Source organism: Peromyscus maniculatus, chromosome 20 (genome assembly GCF_049852395.1).
Source record: "Peromyscus maniculatus bairdii isolate BWxNUB_F1_BW_parent chromosome 20, HU_Pman_BW_mat_3.1, whole genome shotgun sequence".
Lineage (NCBI taxonomy): Eukaryota > Metazoa > Chordata > Mammalia > Rodentia > Cricetidae > Peromyscus > Peromyscus maniculatus.
Genome location: NC_134871.1, coordinates 18415449 through 18434050, shown reverse-complemented (window position 1 = coordinate 18434050; position 18602 = coordinate 18415449). Strand labels below are relative to the sequence as shown.

General features: G+C 35.9%; 2 protein-coding genes across 4 annotated transcripts in view; one reads left to right on the top strand and one right to left on the bottom strand.

Annotated features, from left to right (window-relative positions):
- Pkhd1l1 (PKHD1 like 1) overlaps positions 1-18602 on the top strand; it is a 149068-nt gene that overhangs the window by 10891 nt on the left and 119575 nt on the right. For 2 of the 3 annotated variants that reach the window (XM_042264702.2, XM_006978701.4), the window contains exons 4-12: positions 1542-1650; positions 3434-3491; positions 5358-5451; positions 8314-8367; positions 8855-8928; positions 10182-10224; positions 14225-14295; positions 15911-16021; positions 17675-17764. In XM_042264702.2, coding sequence (XP_042120636.2) covers positions 1546-1650; positions 3434-3491; positions 5358-5451; positions 8314-8367; positions 8855-8928; positions 10182-10224; positions 14225-14295; positions 15911-16021; positions 17675-17764 — 700 coding nt within the window. In that variant the 5' untranslated portion in view covers positions 1542-1545. The remainder of the gene's footprint in view (positions 1-1541; positions 1651-3433; positions 3492-5357; positions 5452-8313; positions 8368-8854; positions 8929-10181; positions 10225-14224; positions 14296-15910; positions 16022-17674; positions 17765-18602) is intronic. The other variant, XM_076555796.1, reaches the window with a different exon arrangement.
- LOC121824272 (translation machinery-associated protein 7) lies at positions 4898-5245 on the bottom strand. The gene has a single exon (XM_042264705.2). The coding sequence runs from the start codon at positions 5235-5237 to the stop codon at positions 5043-5045; it is 195 nt and encodes a 64-aa protein (XP_042120639.1). The 5' UTR covers positions 5238-5245; the 3' UTR covers positions 4898-5042.

Genomic DNA, 18602 nt, shown 5'->3' with positions numbered 1-18602 from the left:
CATAATAAATTGAGGCAGGACCAAGCCCCTCCCCCAGTGTGTCAAGACTGAGCTAAGCATCCCACCCTAGGGATTATGTTCCAAATATGTTCCATTTCATGTACCCTGGATAAGTCCTAGTCCCACTGCCAGGGCCTCCCCAAACAGATCTAGCCACATAACTGCCACCCCCATTCAGAGGGTCTAGTTCGGTCCCATGAATGTTTTCCAACTGACAGACCAGAGTCCATAATCTCCCACCAGCTTGGGTCAGCTGTCTCTGTGGTTTTCCCCATCATGATCTCGACCTCACTTGCTCCTGTGGTCCCTCCTCCCTCTTTTCAACTGAAGTCTAGGAGCTCAGCCTAGTGCTTGGTTGTGGATCACTGCATCTGCTTCCATCAGGCACTATCATTTTTAACATTACTGGACTCTTCTAAGAAATGGATGGCTGCTATTAGTAATTAGTAATGATGTGTCTCAAAATATTCAAATCATGCTTTCCTGTTCAGTTTAATTGACCTTATTCAAATATTCATGTGTTTACTATAATTAAAGATGATCATTTTGTATGGTAACATTTCAAATTCTTTGCTATCACCTCAAATTGATCTGTGTTATTAATAATTTAGGAGAATATTAAACCATTTTAAAGTGTAACTTCTAATACTGACTTAAATGCACATTGGAAGGATATTATCTGCATTAGGCTTGCTACCTGTTCAGGGGCTGTAGAAACTTTTAAGGGAGACCTTATTAACAGCTTTTGAAATGTGTAGCCAGAGTAACTAAGTGTACCAGGATGGCACACTTTGTATGATTATTATTGCTGAATGTGGCACCATTTACTTTATTTTTTTAAATACAAACCCATATGTGAACCACAACAAGCATTTGTTTAATGGTATTATAATTTGTAATATAGGGTGGTTTAGAATGAAGTTCTTTTCATAATATGAAAGTGGACCTTACGGTAGTAGATCAATTAGGATTTGAGGCTTTATTTCAACAATGATGTAGACTGGAGCAGTAGTTCTCACTGTTACTATATGCTGAAAGAAGTTACTGTGTGTCTCATGTGTTGTAGAATATTATTTTAAGGTGTGTTACTTGTGTTTATGCTGCATTTGTTTAACTCTGTGAAGCTGTGTTACTTTGCCTGTCTAAAATGCCTGATGGTCTAATAAAGAACTGAATGGCCAACAGCAAGGCAGGAGAAAGGATAGGTGGGGCTGGCAGGCAGAGAGAATCAATAGAAGGAGAAATCTGGGAAGAGAAAAGAAGTGGTCAGAGAAAAAGGAGGACTCCAGGGGCCAGCCACCCAGCTACACAGCAAGAGTAAGATTTACAGATGTAAGAGAATGGGAAAAGCTCAGAGGCAAAAGGTAGATGGGATAAGTTAAGAAGTAAAGCTGACTAGAAACTAAATGAAGATAAGGCTGGGCATTTATAATTAAGGATGACTAATTCTCCCTGTGTGATTTATTTGGGAGCTGGGTCATGTGCCCCCCAAATAAAATAAACAGGCAATAACACTCATGTGTTCTTCATTTATTTTCCAGACCAATGCCAGAAGATACCTACACTGTTCGAGTCAGTGTGGATGGGGTGCCTATTGCAGAAAATAACACTTGCAAAGGACTCACCAGCAGCCGGGCATGCAGCTTCAGTGTATGCAGGAGCTTTTCATTGTCATTAATTGAGTTTATTTCTTTCTCACAAACCTGGACTTTTTTTAGTTTTATAGATTGTTATCCATTTCCACGTTAAAAGATATATTAACAGGTAGTGAAATGTAATTTTCCATTTTAATTGACTTCCATAGTAACTAACTGAACCTCTTTTACCGCTGCTTTGTTTCTGCCTCCTTACATTAGTTTTATCAATGAATTAGTTGCTCATTTCCTGAACTCATTTTTCTGTTCATCATTCATTCCCTTCCTTCTAAATTCTGCTCTGGGTTTGATTTTCTCATTTTTTTCTGTCAAGGGAGTCACCCCTCCATTTTAAATAGTAATGTTAACTATTCTTCTTTCTATATAATTGCTAACATAATGAACCTAAAGGAACATATTCACCCCTTAATTTAGTTTTTTTTAAATAACAGTATTGATGAAAATATGTTTCTCCAAATATTGTCTTATACATTCTTTAAAATTCCACTTAGGTTTCAAGTTGTTTAATATTGAATATCATGATGTCTCAGTGCCACTTAGGATGACCAATTTTGTCCATCACCTCTGCTCTTTACTTAATCAATACTACCTTTTTCACATACTAATATTTGTGTTTTTTATTAGCTATCTCTCATTTTGTTCTGCAAAAAAGGAATGCTCATGTTTATTTGATTAATTGTTCAATGTCTTATATACTATATGTCAGGCAGTGTTCTAAGTATTTAGTGATTATTAACTTTCAACTTATATAACAATCTCATTTTTGACTGCTCATATCATAATAGATGCACAGAAGAATTTTATTACTTACATGTAATCATATGACTAGTAGGTGGTTGAACTTAAATATCCATTTGAACCATTGACTATCCCCTTCTTCATGCATGTACTGGAGCATGTCTGAGAAGTAGGTATTTGTTTCTAATTTGATGCTGTAACAAATCATCCTCACAGTGGCTTGCAATAAAGTATCCTATCCTACAGCTCTGTAGATTGAAGTCTGATGTGAGTTTAAGTTGGCAAGGTGCCTATGAAGGGCAGCATTCTTTCCGTAGACTCTAGAGGGAAAACATGTTTTCTTGACTTTTCATGCTGCTGGATGCTGCCCACATTCCTTAGCTCCTGTTCATCTCTCATTGTTTCAAAACCAGCAACGACATTCTAATCCTTCATCACACCATGTTATTTCAAGGCCAGCTACTTAGCAATCTTCAGTCCACTTGTAGCCATCTGTGTATATCCTTATGTAGTCACAGATTGGAACATACATGCCTTTGGGGAGCTTTTGTCACAGGTATTGGAATTTCTGTCATACTGATGACATCCCTGTAATTCTGCTCTAGAAGAATACCATTTGCATAGTGACTAAGCCTTGCTGAGATTTTTCTGCTTTTCATTTTTATATTTGAAATACACTTTATTTATTTTTCTTCACAAGATTAATCAAAAGCAGTCTTAAAAATTTATTTCATCCATTCCCGAAAGTCTTTACTAGAGGGCTATTGCTGTGATTTGGCTTATACAAAGGGACAATTGACTTTTAAAATTCTAGACTATGGATATTGTGAAATGCAAGACAATTTTTAGAGAATAAAAAAAAATTTGAAAAAAAAAGCAGAAAATGTCCTAAACTTCATTTTTATCTGAAAAACTATTTTGACAGTCAGATTATGGGTAATGTTGAAATACAAATAATAATAAAAAAAACAGAATCATGAAATTAGGATCAAAATAGAGATAGGAATGCTAATTGACATGATTATAAATATTTTTCACAGGCAAGAAGTTTTAGAACCCCAACAATAAGGAGCATCACACCTCTATCTGGGACTCCAGGTCTGTTCTATGGCAGTTGAAATGTTTTGGGGTTTGTGGCAATTAATTTCCTTTTAGTGTATAGAAGTATATTTAATTCATAAGTATATTTTTCTGATTACAAAAATAATGAGTAATTTAAAAATTATTTACAAAGGTTGAATCTTAATCACTAATAATGTTTTTTCCTTGTTAGAGATTTAGCTAGTATCTAGTGTTTATTATGATAACATGATCTCACCAGTTTCTAATGCTGTAGAAATATGTGAGAATGCCCTTTTCTTCAGCCTGGACTAAAGGAAGTCCTAATTATTGTCAAGAATTTTGTGGTAGGCATGTCTGCATATCCAGAACTCAGGAGTTGAGGGTGAAAATTAGCTGATACCAAGTGACAGTTTGTTTCAAAAAGGTTGATTTAAAAAAAAAACAAACTGCTTTTAAATCTTTCTCCTTTCTTTCATGTATGCCACCAAATTTATCTAGGGTTTATTTTTCATTGTCTTCTTTTAAATGTTGTTCATTTATTTGGCTTTTTAAAAAATTTGAGACAAGATCTGGCTGTGTACCCCTGGTTGGCCTGACACTTACTTTGAAGAGCAGGCTAGGCCTGAATTATAGCAGTTCTGTTTCTTCCAAGTACTGCAATCCCAGGTGTGAAACACCTGAATGTAGTGGTAGTCATTTTTTCCATACTGGGAATTCTTTGTTGCAATGATTTTAAATGTTCATTTTTGTCATATATGTGAGAAATTATATTTTGAATTTATAATTTGCTTTAAATTTTAATAGTTTTCTGTGAAGTAGTTTTCTTCATTCAATCTATAGATTTTAATATCTCTTTTTTTTCTTCCTGTTTACACTTGGGAAGACCATAAATGCATTGTAAAACTTCCATCTAGTTTTCAGGAATTTTTTAATTTCATTTTTATATTATTTTTATTTAAGTTACTTTTTTTTAACATTTGGGATAAAGTGGGACTTTTTTTCTTTCCAAGTAAGTCAAATACTGACTCAAGTAATATTTATTAAGAAATTTATCCTGTTATTCATTTTATAACACATTAATATATGACTCTTTACTGATATTCTTTCATGTTTTGCTGTATTTTTAGCTATTTCAAAACAATACTGAAAAATAGTGTTTAGCAATCAATATCTGTCTGGATTTTAGGGTTTTTTTTGCCTTTTAATGAGTTGGTTTAATTAATTCAAAGTGATACAGAATTCAGAGTACAACAGAGATGAAACAGCTCTGGTAGGATTTCGGACTGAGTTTACTTTAAATTCACAGCTGAGGTAGGAATTGCTGAACACTAGAGACAATGAGCCACTGTATTATTTATTATTATAATTTTTTTACAAAAGTTTATTACAATGTACAGCAGGCTCCGGGATAACACTTCATTCTAACTATAGGTGGCAAAGATGTTATAGTAGGGAATCCAGATGTTTAGCAGGCTCCAGGATAACACTTCATTCTAGCTGTAGGTGGTAAAGATGTTATGGCAGGGAATCCAGATGTTTAAATAGGAATGGAAGAGGCTCACCATCATCTCACATATGAGGAACAGCTTACTTTTTGCCAGATTTCTTAATTCCACCTGTGGCCAGGGGTCCCTTGCCCGCGGCCTTGGCTTTTAGCTCCTCGAGTTTCTTCTGCTCCTCCTTCTGTTTCTGCTTGAAAGCCTTATCTTCCTCGTCCATCTCCTTGGCCTGCTTCTTGGGCTGTTTCAGGGGTTTCTTTTTGCCACCTTCGTGGCCCGACATGGCGCCTACAGACCTGGATTCTAATTTTATTGGGATAATCTATAATGTTTTGGAATGAAATGTACACATAGATACTCTCAACCAGAACCAATTTGAAGATTTGGTTTGTTTTGCCTTTAGGTACATTAATAACAATTCAAGGCAGGCTCTTCACTGACGTCTACGGAAGTAATACTGCATTGAGCTCAAATGGAAGAAATGTTAGGATTTTGAGGTAATCCGTTATTGTGGAAATATTACAATAATCTTATAACTCATAGATGAAACATGATATTCTAAAAGTAATAAAGTCTTAGTGATATAAAAGCCGACTATAATTGGATGGAACTGGTCAGGGTTTCAGTTACAGAGGAAAAAATCAGAGTATAGCAGATTCCTTCTTTTCTGGTCTGAGATCACTCCTTTTTCTGTGAAGGTGATGTCCAGTAATAATTGGGGTATAGCCAGAGAACTTAATTAATAGAGAACCTTACTACTTATCCAGCCACATTTTACTCAGGTGAACATACCTGAGGCCTGGCATGCATAGCTCGGTGAAGGTTAGTAGTAGACTTCAACGCTTCTAACACAAATCTACACCCTCCTACTGTATTTTGATATGGGGGGAGTATGGAAAGTAGGAACAGTCAACAGCTCCTGAGCAGCCAGAGCTTTAGTCTTGGTTACTCGATTTACTAGCTGTGGGCCAGAAGATAATAGCACTGGCTAGTCAGAAAACAACTGACACATTTTGGGTTGGAGATCTTTGCTGTCGCTTGAGTGTTTTCCTGTAGCATATGTGGGGTTCCGTCAGCCCTTTCTCAAAAGACAGAAAGGTCTCCATTTCCTACCTAAGGAAGTGTAGATGCCATACTATTGTTTTCAGGATGCTTCAGGCCTGCTGAATACTGGTATTAGACAGATGATGGATAAATTCAATTTACAATTTGTATAGTAGTTAAAAGATTTGCTAAATACTAAAAAGGTTATAGAAAACAATTTTACATTATATAGTCTTCCAAACTATGTAAAGATTTGTACTAAATGAAATCAAAATGATTACTATGGCATGCTGTGAGCCAGAACTCACAATTGAAACTGGGTAGTATATACTGTTTTATAATCCTTCATAGTGAACATGTACATATATGTAAATAATTACAAGAGAAATACTTTATGTGCACAATTCAGTGTAAGTAACGAGTGTTTGCTTCAGTATAATTGAGCGTTATGAAAGACTTATATTACAACTATTAGAATTTTCTCACTTATCTTTTCCTATAATGATTCTAGGAATGGAAGCTATAAGCTTCAAAATGAGATTCCAATCCAGGAAAATGGCTCAGCAGGTCAAAGTGTTTGCCACCCAGCCCATCTGTCTGAGTGTGAGCCTCAGAGCTCATGGTGGACCTCTGACCTCCACACGAAAGAATGCAAGTCCCAGCCCCTGCAAAGCCTCATAGATGCACATCATACACACATACACAGTAACAAATAGAGCTAAAATTGAAAAAAGAGATTCCTTTCCCTACCATTAGAATTTATTTCTGTGCCATAACAGGAAATCAATGAAACCTGTTTTATGAAATCACAAAATCATTCAGAAGGGGCCTCAGAGGTCAGCCTACTTAACCCTTGTAGCCTGGAAATCTGAGAGGTTACAGGCAAGTGTCGGAACCTTTCACCTGCTTAAGAGGATGAGAATTCTCAAACAGTCAGTGATCTCATCTGCACCTTGTTGATTATGACCCTGGGGCTCCCAAGACACTTACTCTACCTGAGTTGCAAAGGGCCTGTGTACTAGGAACAAAGTGAAGAGACCTTTCAGCCAAATTTCCTAAACTGGTGTAGGCACAAATCATAAAAGACACTCAAATGAATTGAGGAACTTGTACTATTCACAAGTTTTGACCTAGAAGTTTCAACAAGAAAAAATACTAAAATATATATATATATATGTTTAAGGTCATATAGGGTACTATTTTAGACACATACTTTTCCTACCCAGGGGAATTAGTACATGTGAGAACACAGAACACTTGGGTTTGAACTCTTACTGTATCCCTCAATAGCTAGACGTGGACAAGCTACTTCATATCTCTGCTTCGGTTTCTTCATCTAAAAATGGAAGAAAATGGGAGGGTAATAATTATTATATTATAGCATGATCACAGTGGCTAAATCTGTCTAATAAGAGCCTATGTTAGTTGCTGAATTTATTATTTAGTTGGAATAAGACAGAAGGTTAAAAGGAGAATTCAACTTGACAGAGTTCCATACTGGGAATAATGATTTATTTTTCTTTTTATTTATTAAGAAACCTATTGTAATGGTTAATAAAATATATTTATTCACTTATACGTATATGTAACAATAATAAGTGGTCATGAATTTGGAAGGGAGCAGGGGGAATTTCGACATAGAAGGGTCTGGGGGAGGAAAGAGAAGGGGAAATTTATGTAATTATGTTTTGCTTTGAGAAAATGAAAAAAAAGGACTGCGCATAAAAGTACATTTAAAATATCAGCATTTTTTTCTAATAGAAGTCATCAAATTTTATAGTTCATATCTATATGTAGCTTGGAATTGAGTTCACAGAAGCTGGGTAATGTGTTCTGATACTATAAAAAATAAATTGGTATTACAATTTTGTAAAATCTGGTATTACAAAATAATTGTCAACTGTGAGCTTCCAAAAGCATTTGGTGATGACATTGAGTGTTCTGATATTTAATTTATACATATTAGACTTACAAAAATATTTTTATATGACTTTATTAAACTTTCAGTGGCTAAGTCCCTATTTTGTTTCATGCTTAATTTATACCAAAAGTGTCATGATTGTCATATTTAGTGATCGTTCCCAGAAAATTGTCTGTCACAAAAATATAGAGAAGTCTCACATTCACAGATGTGTCCCAGTGCCAAGAGCAAGTACTAACACATAGTGATGATGAATAGATGTTTAAGGAGTGAATGATGAATAATAAGAGACTGAGGGAAAAAAATAAGGTAGTCACTGAGTTTGGTAAAAAGTAAAATTTTAAATAATTTATTAAATATGACTTGATTTTTCTAATACAAAATATTTATACAGAATTTATATTGGAGGAATGCCCTGTGAACTCCTCATACCACATTCTGATGACTTGTAAGTAATTAGAATAATTTTCAAAATAAAAATTCATATGAATGTAATAATTTTAAGTAGTAATTGTAAACAATAATGCATACCTATATGTGTTGTAATAATTATCTTGTGTGTAGTAAATTCATGTTCATTTATGTAACTGGCTTCTTCCTTATACACATCTATATGTCATTAATGTAGTACACTATTTGGGTTCTTTTGTACTAAAAAATAGCTTTATGAGATCATTATTTCACTTGATAGTATTTTAAACTCCTTAAAATAGCATTCGCAAAGATACCAAAATTAATCATAAGCTATTTGACTGATAAATGAATTTGATTGAAATATCTTCAGTAAAGCCTGAGAAGTGATTCATGTTGCTGAAATTTTAGTTGCATCAATAGCTGCCATCTGGACCTGTGCTGTGAAGTCATGAGATGTTTTAGGGAGTGATGGTATCAAATAATCAATGTGAATTTCGATGCAAGCTTATCTACTTTGCTAGGTATGGTCTAAAACTCGATCATCCCAATGGAGACGCGGGGTCTGCGACTTGTAAGACAACCGGGACTTACATTGGTGAGTGTTGACAGCCGTCTTCTCCAGCCTGGCTCTTCCCTGGGTTAGTTCCTCCTCGACATTCCCCAGGTTACTTTCCCCTCAAATCTCTAACTTCGTTTCTTCCTGAGGTTTGCACAAGATGTAATTTGTTTCTTCTTTTGTACTGCATTCCTCCCTCAGAGGATTCATGACTAATTCCGCTGTTGTATTTATTCTTTAATTTAGCACCCTTTTTTTCTTCTTTATTTCTTTTCATGGAGATCAGAAACAGAAAGGCAGCAAAATTAGTGGTTTTTGTCTCACAAAGGAGAGAAAATATACTTAACTTTTGTATTCTGATGTTCTCACTTTTCATTCTCTTTTTTCCTGTATTTTATTTTACGTACCGACCAGTTTCCCCTCCTTCCTGTCCTCTTGTGCCCTCCCCCACCTCCCTTCTACCCCATTCCCCACCCCCACCAATCCACTCTTCCTCTCTCTCCATTCAGATGGAGTAAGGTTTCCCTTGGGAATTTTTTTCCCACCGTGTATACTCCAAACATATAGATCTTTTAATTCTTTAAGGTTTTATTAGCACATATAGATATCCATAAGAGTTTCACTGTGATGTTCCATACACACATATAATGTACTTTATCGTATTTACCCCATTACCCTCTCCTGCCTCCTCCAGCTCCCATTACATAGCTTTTAATTTTTGAGCGAGCTTCCACCCTTCTGTCTCAGGCCCTGTGTAAACATTCTAGCCTGAACATTTCAGATAAAATTGTTGGCCAGGAACTCTTTCTCAGACCCCTGTTTTCCATTCTCAAACCTCCCATTTCTTTGCTGTGATAACATTATCATAAAGGTTAGTTCTCTGTGTCATTGCTCTTGACTGGCTCTACTCTCCCCGAGATAATGTGTTGTGTTAGAAGAAGGACATGCACTTTGTTTTCATTGTACCTGCTACTGCTGGCCAAAACTCTAAACAACTTGATAGCTTTTGAATGAATGAAAGGCCTTCAGGGCAGTACACATACCATCTTTTATCATTCATCATCTGTAATAGTATTTTGTCGGATTATCCAGTTACAACCTCAAAATACCTGCTTATATAAATTTATGTTGTACATACTTTAAAAATAATTCGATTTTCACTTCATTAGGGCTTTATAGGTCAAGTATATTTTTTTATAAATTTCTCTAAATTTTAATCAGCCTTTTAATGTAGAGTTATTGTTCTCTTCTGATTGAGAATTTAATTGATTGTGTATTTTAATTAATTCCAGGTCATCACAATGTCAGCTTCATCTTAGATAGTGATTATGGAAGGTAGGCCATTTTGTAAATAATAATTTTCATAATTTATTCAAATGGGTAAATAAAGTATATATTTACTTTGCTCTATTGATGCAGAGATTAAAGGATTAATCATGTTCTTCACCAAAATTTACATTTAAAGAGTCTGTGATTCCTGTTCACTTATAACTTGTGACTCACAAAAAATGCTTTCTGTTATTGTCAATCTAGCTTATAAAAACAGTGAAAAGGGACAATGTAGCTATGAGACAGAAAAAGTGTCATTTTATGTCTTTTTCCTCTTTTGATTTAATTGTAGTTCTTTTCAGAAAAAAATAAAATTTGTTTTGAATTAATGTAAGAATAAATAAAGTGTCATGACTAATGTTACCTGATATTTTCCTTTAATATATCCATACTCAGAATGTTGAAAATGTGATGTAGTTTTCAAGACTGTGTCTTAGAACCACTACTAATAACATAGAGCTCTGTCTTCGAGTAAAACCAGAATTTATTTCCAAATTTCCTATTCCCATATTCCAGTAAAAATGCTTTCAAATATTGATAGAAAAATAAGAATGTACATATCTCATTGTGCTGCAAGCTTTTGGTGTATATAATGATAAAATCATGTCAGGAATGGTGTTCGGCATGTTACCTGCGTTATCCAGTTTCATCTTCCAAAGAACCTATAAAGCAAGCTATCATTCACCCTGTTCCCCACTGGAAAAAATGAGATGAATATTAAATAGTTCATCAGAAGTATCTAGTGTGTAGAACCAGCTAATGCATGCTGTCTAAATCCACGTCCTGGGCATATCATTTCAGCACTCTGCCATGATGATGGAGGGTTTCAGCATTCAGTACCACATCTCCTCACTATCTAAAATTCTGACCTAGGAGTTTTACCAAACAGGGCTACTGCACTCTTGGGAACATTTGAAGATGTGTGTTGGGGCAGCATTTCCTGACTGTTAGGAAAACTGTGCATGCTAATGACTCTTGTGAACAGGACCATGATGTAGCAAATGTGCATGAAATGTTCTGTCCCAGATGTCATAGTGTCTTTCATTGAGAAAATGAGCTAGGTGACAGACATCCAAATGAGTAATACTGTTTAGTATCTGATACTAATAAAGTTATAGTGAATCAATAATACATAGGCCTTTTGATTTATTTTTTGATTGAAGAAGGACTCAATGATTAAAAGTGTGACATTAATGACAGCAATATAATAAAAGTAGATGGTATCATTCCTGTCAGTGTCACAGGCTGAAGGAGGGATTCAGATTTTGTCCCTCCCTGCATGGAACTGCAATTACAATTGGGACAAGGTTCACTATCATTGTATTTAGTTCTAAACACATAGAAGCAAAAATTTTCTAACAAAATGATGCCCACGCTGGATACTTTATTATAGATCAATGTGGACTGGAAGAGAAACATGAAGATTAGTATAATTCAAGCACAAATCAGGGTAGAAGATACACAAATGTGTTAGAAAACATCTTTGAAAATTATTCAATGTGAATATCAATGTAACTTAATAGCTATTTTCTGCAAGAACAGACCTATGTCCAAAGAATTTGTGTAGGCAGTAGAATTTTACCAAAGAGTTTACAAAACAGTGTCAAAACCAAGCACTACTGAGTTTTAAATGATTTCTAGAACCACATAGAGTTATTTTAGGTTCTCAATCTCATTCTTTCTAAGATGAAATAAAATGAATTCTTGCTTCTAAGTCTATATAAAAAGCATTAATTGCCAAATCCATCATGCATCTCTCCAAGAAGTAATTACTCTAAAGTAAATGGTTTGAGTGATCAAGGCAGAATATGATTGTGCAGCATACATAAATCAATCCTGCTGCACCAACAGGCTTGGACTCCATCTAAAAACCCACCAAAGGCTGATCAGGAAAGCTCAGACCTGTAACCTCAGCACTCAAGAAGCTGAGACAGGAGGATCGTCACAAGTTTAAGACCCATCTAGGCTACATAAAAACTTTCAGTATGGTCTGGGTTACAAAATGAAACCCTGTTTCAAAAAATATTTTTAAAGCTTTCAAATTCACACATAATGTTGACAAGAACACTCCATTAAACTGTTAATTCTGTGGTCCTGACTTCTAATTTCATTTTCATTCTTTTTAAAGTTAATGACCAGCTGGGCATGGTGGTGCATGCCTGCAGTCTCAGTGCTAGAGAGCCTGAGACAAGAGATTTACCATAAGTTCAAGGATACCCTGGGCTACAAGGTGAATACCAGACAATCAGGGCTACAAAACATGACCCTGTCTCTAAAATAACAGAAGAAAGAAAGAGAGAGAGAGAGAGAGAGAGAGAGAGAGAGAGAGAGAGAGAGAGAGAGAGAGAGGAAGGAAGGAAGGAAGAAAGAAAGAAAGAAAGAAAGAAAGAAAGAAAGAAAGAAAGAAAGAAAGAAAGAAAGAAAGAAAGACAAAAGAAAATTTATGGCTGATATTTTTGCATTAATGACATATAATTTAGAAAACAATGTTTCTATATAAAATAGTCTTAGAAATTTAAGGTAGCTTTTAAAATATGACATTTTCCATATAAAATCTTCAGTTTAAAATTACATGGTATTATTAAAAAGTGTTAAATCATTTTATAAGTTATAAAATTAGTATGTTACAAGTTTTAAGAGCACCCCCGCATATCAAATGAAACAATTAAAGGCCATATTGGCATCCATTCTGCATTTCTTTGAATGCCCAACCTTTGATGCTCTGTTTCCCCAAGTTCAAACAACATCTGTTCCAAACTGATAAGGTTCAGACGAGGCTGTCTTAATTGAGAAATGCCTAGTCATTATCAATAAATTAGTGGAAATCACCTCAGTGTCATCCACAATAAATTACATTCAAATTTTATTTCAGGAGGCAATTTTCCTGTTAACTTCAGAAGCAGCATTCATTTTTAAGATGCAGTGTCTGGCCAGACACAATGTTATTGATGCTGGCATGGTTTCAGATCATGGGAATCAACTGAAAAGCTTATAATATGAAAATAGACAAATTAAGATGGTCTCCTTAAGTGACAAATTTAACAAAGTATTTTCCTAGACACTTCAGTGTTGAAAGTGCAGATTGTAAAACCTGGGTTAGATTGATAGCAGAGTTCACCTTTGGTCTCAGCCACTTTTGGCTTATTCCAGAGACTAGTTCAGTGTATTATGATTATGATCATTGTGTTTGGCTCTTAAATTATTATTTGAATTTCTTAACCTTTTATAATCATGACTTTATTGAAATAATTATCATAACAGTATTAATTTTCAGGATTCTTTTCAACCTTCTAGTTATGGAATTATGACTGTCTATCAAAAACATATACATCTATTAGAGCTCTGTGTTTGTGAAGGATGATTTAAACCTTGTGAGCAAAATCTTGCTCTCACTGTTTTTACTATCACACAAGCCGAGTGGGCTGGCTGGGAGTACTATGCAATCTCTAGTTCGGACCTGGGCTGTGGATACAAGGGGCCTGGGCTGCGGTTCTGGTTCTGCTTTTTCTTACTGGCTTTGTATCCTTGACTAAATTAATTCTTTGATGTGTATCTCCCTCACATATGAAGATCTGATGACACTATACACTGAGCACTCTTAACTCGGTGTTCTTGGATCCCAGGGAGACGCTATGCAAAGGGATGGTCTGGGTGGCAAGCAGAACAGCTCACCTGTATAAAGTGGAGTCTTCCTGAAGAGTTCTGGTTTAATCCTTTTGCAAAAAAAATTTCCTAAAGTGAACTTTATTTTAAAAGTATTTGGATATAATAAATAGTAGATATCTGGAATGTGCAGTTTAGTAAGTTCTCCCAAAATCTATGTGTATGCATAACCAACAAGCAAATGGGGGTGTAAAACATTTTATTGTCTTCCTTGATGGTTCTGCTCTGCTATCTTGCAGACTATGATGTAATTTTTTACCATTGTAGTAACCAAATTGAGTAACAAAATCCTTTAGTAAAGGTGATTTTAAAAACAAAGAACTTTTGCTTTTTTTTTCAACAGGAGTTTCCCAGAGAAAATGACGTATTTTGTGTCATCTCTCAATAAAATTTCAATGTTTCAAACATATGCAGGTATGAGACATTTCCCCCACTTTTGTGTGAGAGAGGTGTTTGTATACTTCACCCAACCAAATATAGTAATGCCGATCAGGTGTGTATTATTTTATGTACTGTTAGTAAATGAGAAATACCCACAATGAAAAATGTCACTGAAGGCATGACAAGGAGCTAGAACCCCTCAAAGCTATTCTCAATGTGAAGTTGAAAAATAAACTCTCCACACTAGCAGGGAGAGCACTGAAACATGCCCTCATCAACTTTAGTTGTTGAGTTAAGGGATAATAGTCTCTTAATTTCAACCACATGCCAAGTATTCTCAGGTTTGTGCTCTCAGTGTGGTCCACAAAAATCCCTTAGCACACTTTAATTTTATTTAATTATTTTGAGGAAACCTCAGGTTAAACTACTCCCAGGAGAGTATCAAAAGCAAGTATCAAGTCTGCTAGAAGAACTGTCCTTCTTCCCAGATCAGGAGTGACCCAAGGACAGGATGAAATTCCAAGGGCATTAAAAATATAAAGGATTCTGGGGCTGGAGAGATGGCTCAGTGGTGAAGAGCACTGGCTGCTTTCGAGAGGACCCAAGTTCAATTTCCAGCACCCACATGACAGCTCACAGCTGTCTAGTTCCAGGGGATCTGATTCTGGCATACATGGTTGCAGGCAAAACACTAGTGTGTACAAAATAACAGTAAATAAATTATTTTTAAAAATGAGAGAATAGTGTGAGTGTTCAAATCAACTGGCTGTGGGAAATCTTGACTTGTCCTTCAAATTTATTTACTGTATAGAACTGTGATATCATCATAATAATAATAGTAATAATAATAATATAATTGTCCTGAGATTGAGGTTATTTTAGAAAATAAGATATCCACCTACTAATTTGATCATGTTAAATGTTACAGATTATATGTAACTACAAGAAGAAAAATATTTATGAAAACAATTAGCACTGATTTACCATATGTCTTGGACTGGGCTGTTTTAATAATAAAGCTAAACCTTTTCTGTAATATATATATATATATATATATATATATATATATATATATATATATATATCCATAGTTAAAAGCATTTTTTTTGAGAAAGTATCAGATGTCAGTCCAAAACAAAACATAGCTCCTGCCTATGGTTCTGGCACTTGTGAGGCTGAGGCAGGAGCTTTGCAGTGAGCTCAAGGTCAGCCTTGGCTACTACTGAGTACCAAGCCCACCAGGACTATATAATAACACCCTGCCAAAACAATGTGTTGCCCCATAAATATGTGTTCTTCAAAACCCTGTGGGGACAGAGGTGCTTTGACCTTAATTCTGCCTGTTTTCTTTGGGAGCTGGTTATGCTCAGCTCAGGTTTTCTCTACTACTGCAACCTTCTGAGGGCCACGGTCTTTTTCATACCATTCCCTGCTAGAGGACTCTGTGAAAGCTGTGTTATCAGCCTCTTTGCTGGACTGCACCAGGGGAAGACTGAATTCATTTCTTTGGCAGTCTGCCTTAGGTGCACTCAAGCTTTCTTGTGTTAGCGATGGTGACAGGGATACATGGCAATCTTTGTAAAAAGAAGCAGATTGGATTTGTGTGTGACCGTTACCACATTTTACACAATATGCATTCCTTCCTCAGAGGTCACGATGATTTCCCCTTCGAAAGGCAGCCTTGCAGGCGGCACCACACTGACAGTCCACGGACGCTTCTTTGATCAGACCGATCTCCCAGCGAGAGTTCTAGTTGGAGGTATTTTTTTAATACTTTTTTTTTTATTGTACTACTTTATAAGATCAAATCCTGCCTGTTCTTTAGGACTTTGTGTGGAAAGTTATCTTCTCACCATTGTTATCATCTATTTAGTACCGGGTATTTTCACTAAATATTTGGCTCTGGGGGTTAATATTCTTCCCACTCCCTGAAACCTTGTGCCACTGGAATTTGAACTCCAAGTTCTGCATCAGAGAGCATCCTGACTGCCCCCCACCGTCCACTTCCTCACTGCAGCTGAGGATACCCTCTGGGATATTTCTTAAACACCCTTCTTTATCTGCAGTTACCTTTCAATGCGTTTGCTAATAATGGGAGGATTTTAATTGTTATCGGGGGATACTCTTACACTTTTTCTTGTACTCTACAAGCATTAGCAGTGACTACTGGTGATATTGGCCTTGGAAACAGCATTAATGAGTTTCCTACCCATTTATAAAGGCCCATGGCGGCTCGTTCTCTGCCGACACACCACTGTAATTTGTCCTTTCGGGATCCCGCTTGGGAGGAAGTACACAGCTATTAATGGGGTTTAGGTCAATGCCATGGTGGGGCTCCCCCAACTGGGTCAGGATATCACATCACTTGATAGCCAAGGGACAGATTCCTGCCCATGCACTAGGCCCATAATTCCCTACTATAGCTCCCTTTTCCTGGTTTTTGCTACCTTCTAAGGACTCAGTCTATGACTCTGCCCGAATGGTGTATCCACAGTTTAAATATTCCAGGCCACCAAATGAAACTTGGTAAAAACACCTTCTTATTCTCCTCATCCTCACTTTTTATAGAGTGTGATGGCTATTTCAAAAATTACTCACCTTGCCCTGGCCTTATGTGAAGCCTGTGTTGGGGTCTAAAATCCAGACTCTTCTACCAAGTGCAAGTGTGTTTACATGGAAGTGTTAATGCTCCTCTTAGGACCCTTGTCTGTTTTGCTCTCAGTCTACCTACAAAAATACTGTATACAAACTGCTGAAGAACTGCAATAGAGGCCCCGAGTTTCCACCTAAGAGGGCTAGGGATCCTGTACCTTCATACAATCTGAACTTCTTGAATGTTCAATTATCAGTAAAAAGCAAAATTAAAGGCTTCCCTTTGGACCCAGAAGTGACATGTTATACTTACATGTAGTCTTAGGAGCTTTTCCCCATATTTTTTTTAAAGAAAATTTCTGTCTCAGATTTGTGATATATTGCCAGGAAGCAATTTTCGTTTGTGGAAGTGTAACAACTGGTGAATGAGGAGTCCACTGAAGACTATATGAAGGGCATAAGAGCCCCAGCTTTGTCATTTGGTTATACATTTTTTTTTAATTAAAAAAGAATTTCAAGGGCTGGAGAGGTGGTCCAGAGGTTAAAAGCACTAATGCTCTCACAGTAGATTTGGGTTCAATTTCCAGCACCTATATGGTAGTTCACAACCATTCATAATTCCAGTTCCAGGGAATCTGATGCTCTTGTCTGACCTTCCCAGGCACCAAGCATGCATGTGGTGGACAAACATCTACTCAGGCAAAACAAACATAAAATAAAATTAAGTCTAATAAAAGGTTTTAACAGCCTTTCAAGACTGGCTAGTGTGTTTTACATATAAAGATTGTTTGCAACAGCTTTATATTTTGTTTCACTGTAGGTCAATCCTGTGATATTTTGAATGTCACAGAAAACAGTATATACTGCAAGACTCCTCCCAAGCCTAAGATCCTCAAAACCATATATCCAGGTAAGCTATTGTAAGTGAGAATGCCAATTTCTGTATTTGCAGGAAAAATTATTATTGAGATATATTCTTAGTATAAAAATATTAATTTAACTTTTAGGAATTTTAATAAATTTCCTACAAGACTTCTGGTTTATATTTTCTAGGCCCATAGATATTTTTTATAACAGACACTCTGTTAATTGAACAACATCTGAACCCAAGGGCATGTTTATATTAAAATAGCTGCATCAAAGCTATACCTTGGAGAAAACTGACCCTAAATTCTAACATCTTTTTGTGATATATCATGACCTTATTAGAAAAAATGAAATGGTTTGCTTCTTTAAATCCCACTGTGGTTACTGAATATAGGCACAGTCAATGTGGAAATTTTAACAGCCTATGAGGCTTAAACCCTACACAACTAACAGGCAACTAATGAATGCTGATCATAGGATAAATTGTCATTGCCAGGGAAGAACACACTAAATAATTACCCAATACCAAATGGTCATCCCTAATAACATGCATACAAGTAACTGTATAAAGACTTAGCAGGGTCTGTTTAGGAATATCCATACACACACACACACACACACACACACACACACACACACACACACACACGTATGCATCTGCATACAATAACAACTAATAAAACGGAGGCCATGAATTTGGAGGAGAGTTAGAAGGAGTGTATAGGAGGGTTCTGAGGAAGAAAAAGAGATAAATGTAAGTAAATTATATTCTCAAAAATAGTGCTTTTATCAAAATTATTAAAAAAACTTTTTGTGCTTAAAGTATAAATGTGGGAGATTAAATCTGACTGTCCTAGAATGATCTGGGCATAAAAATGACA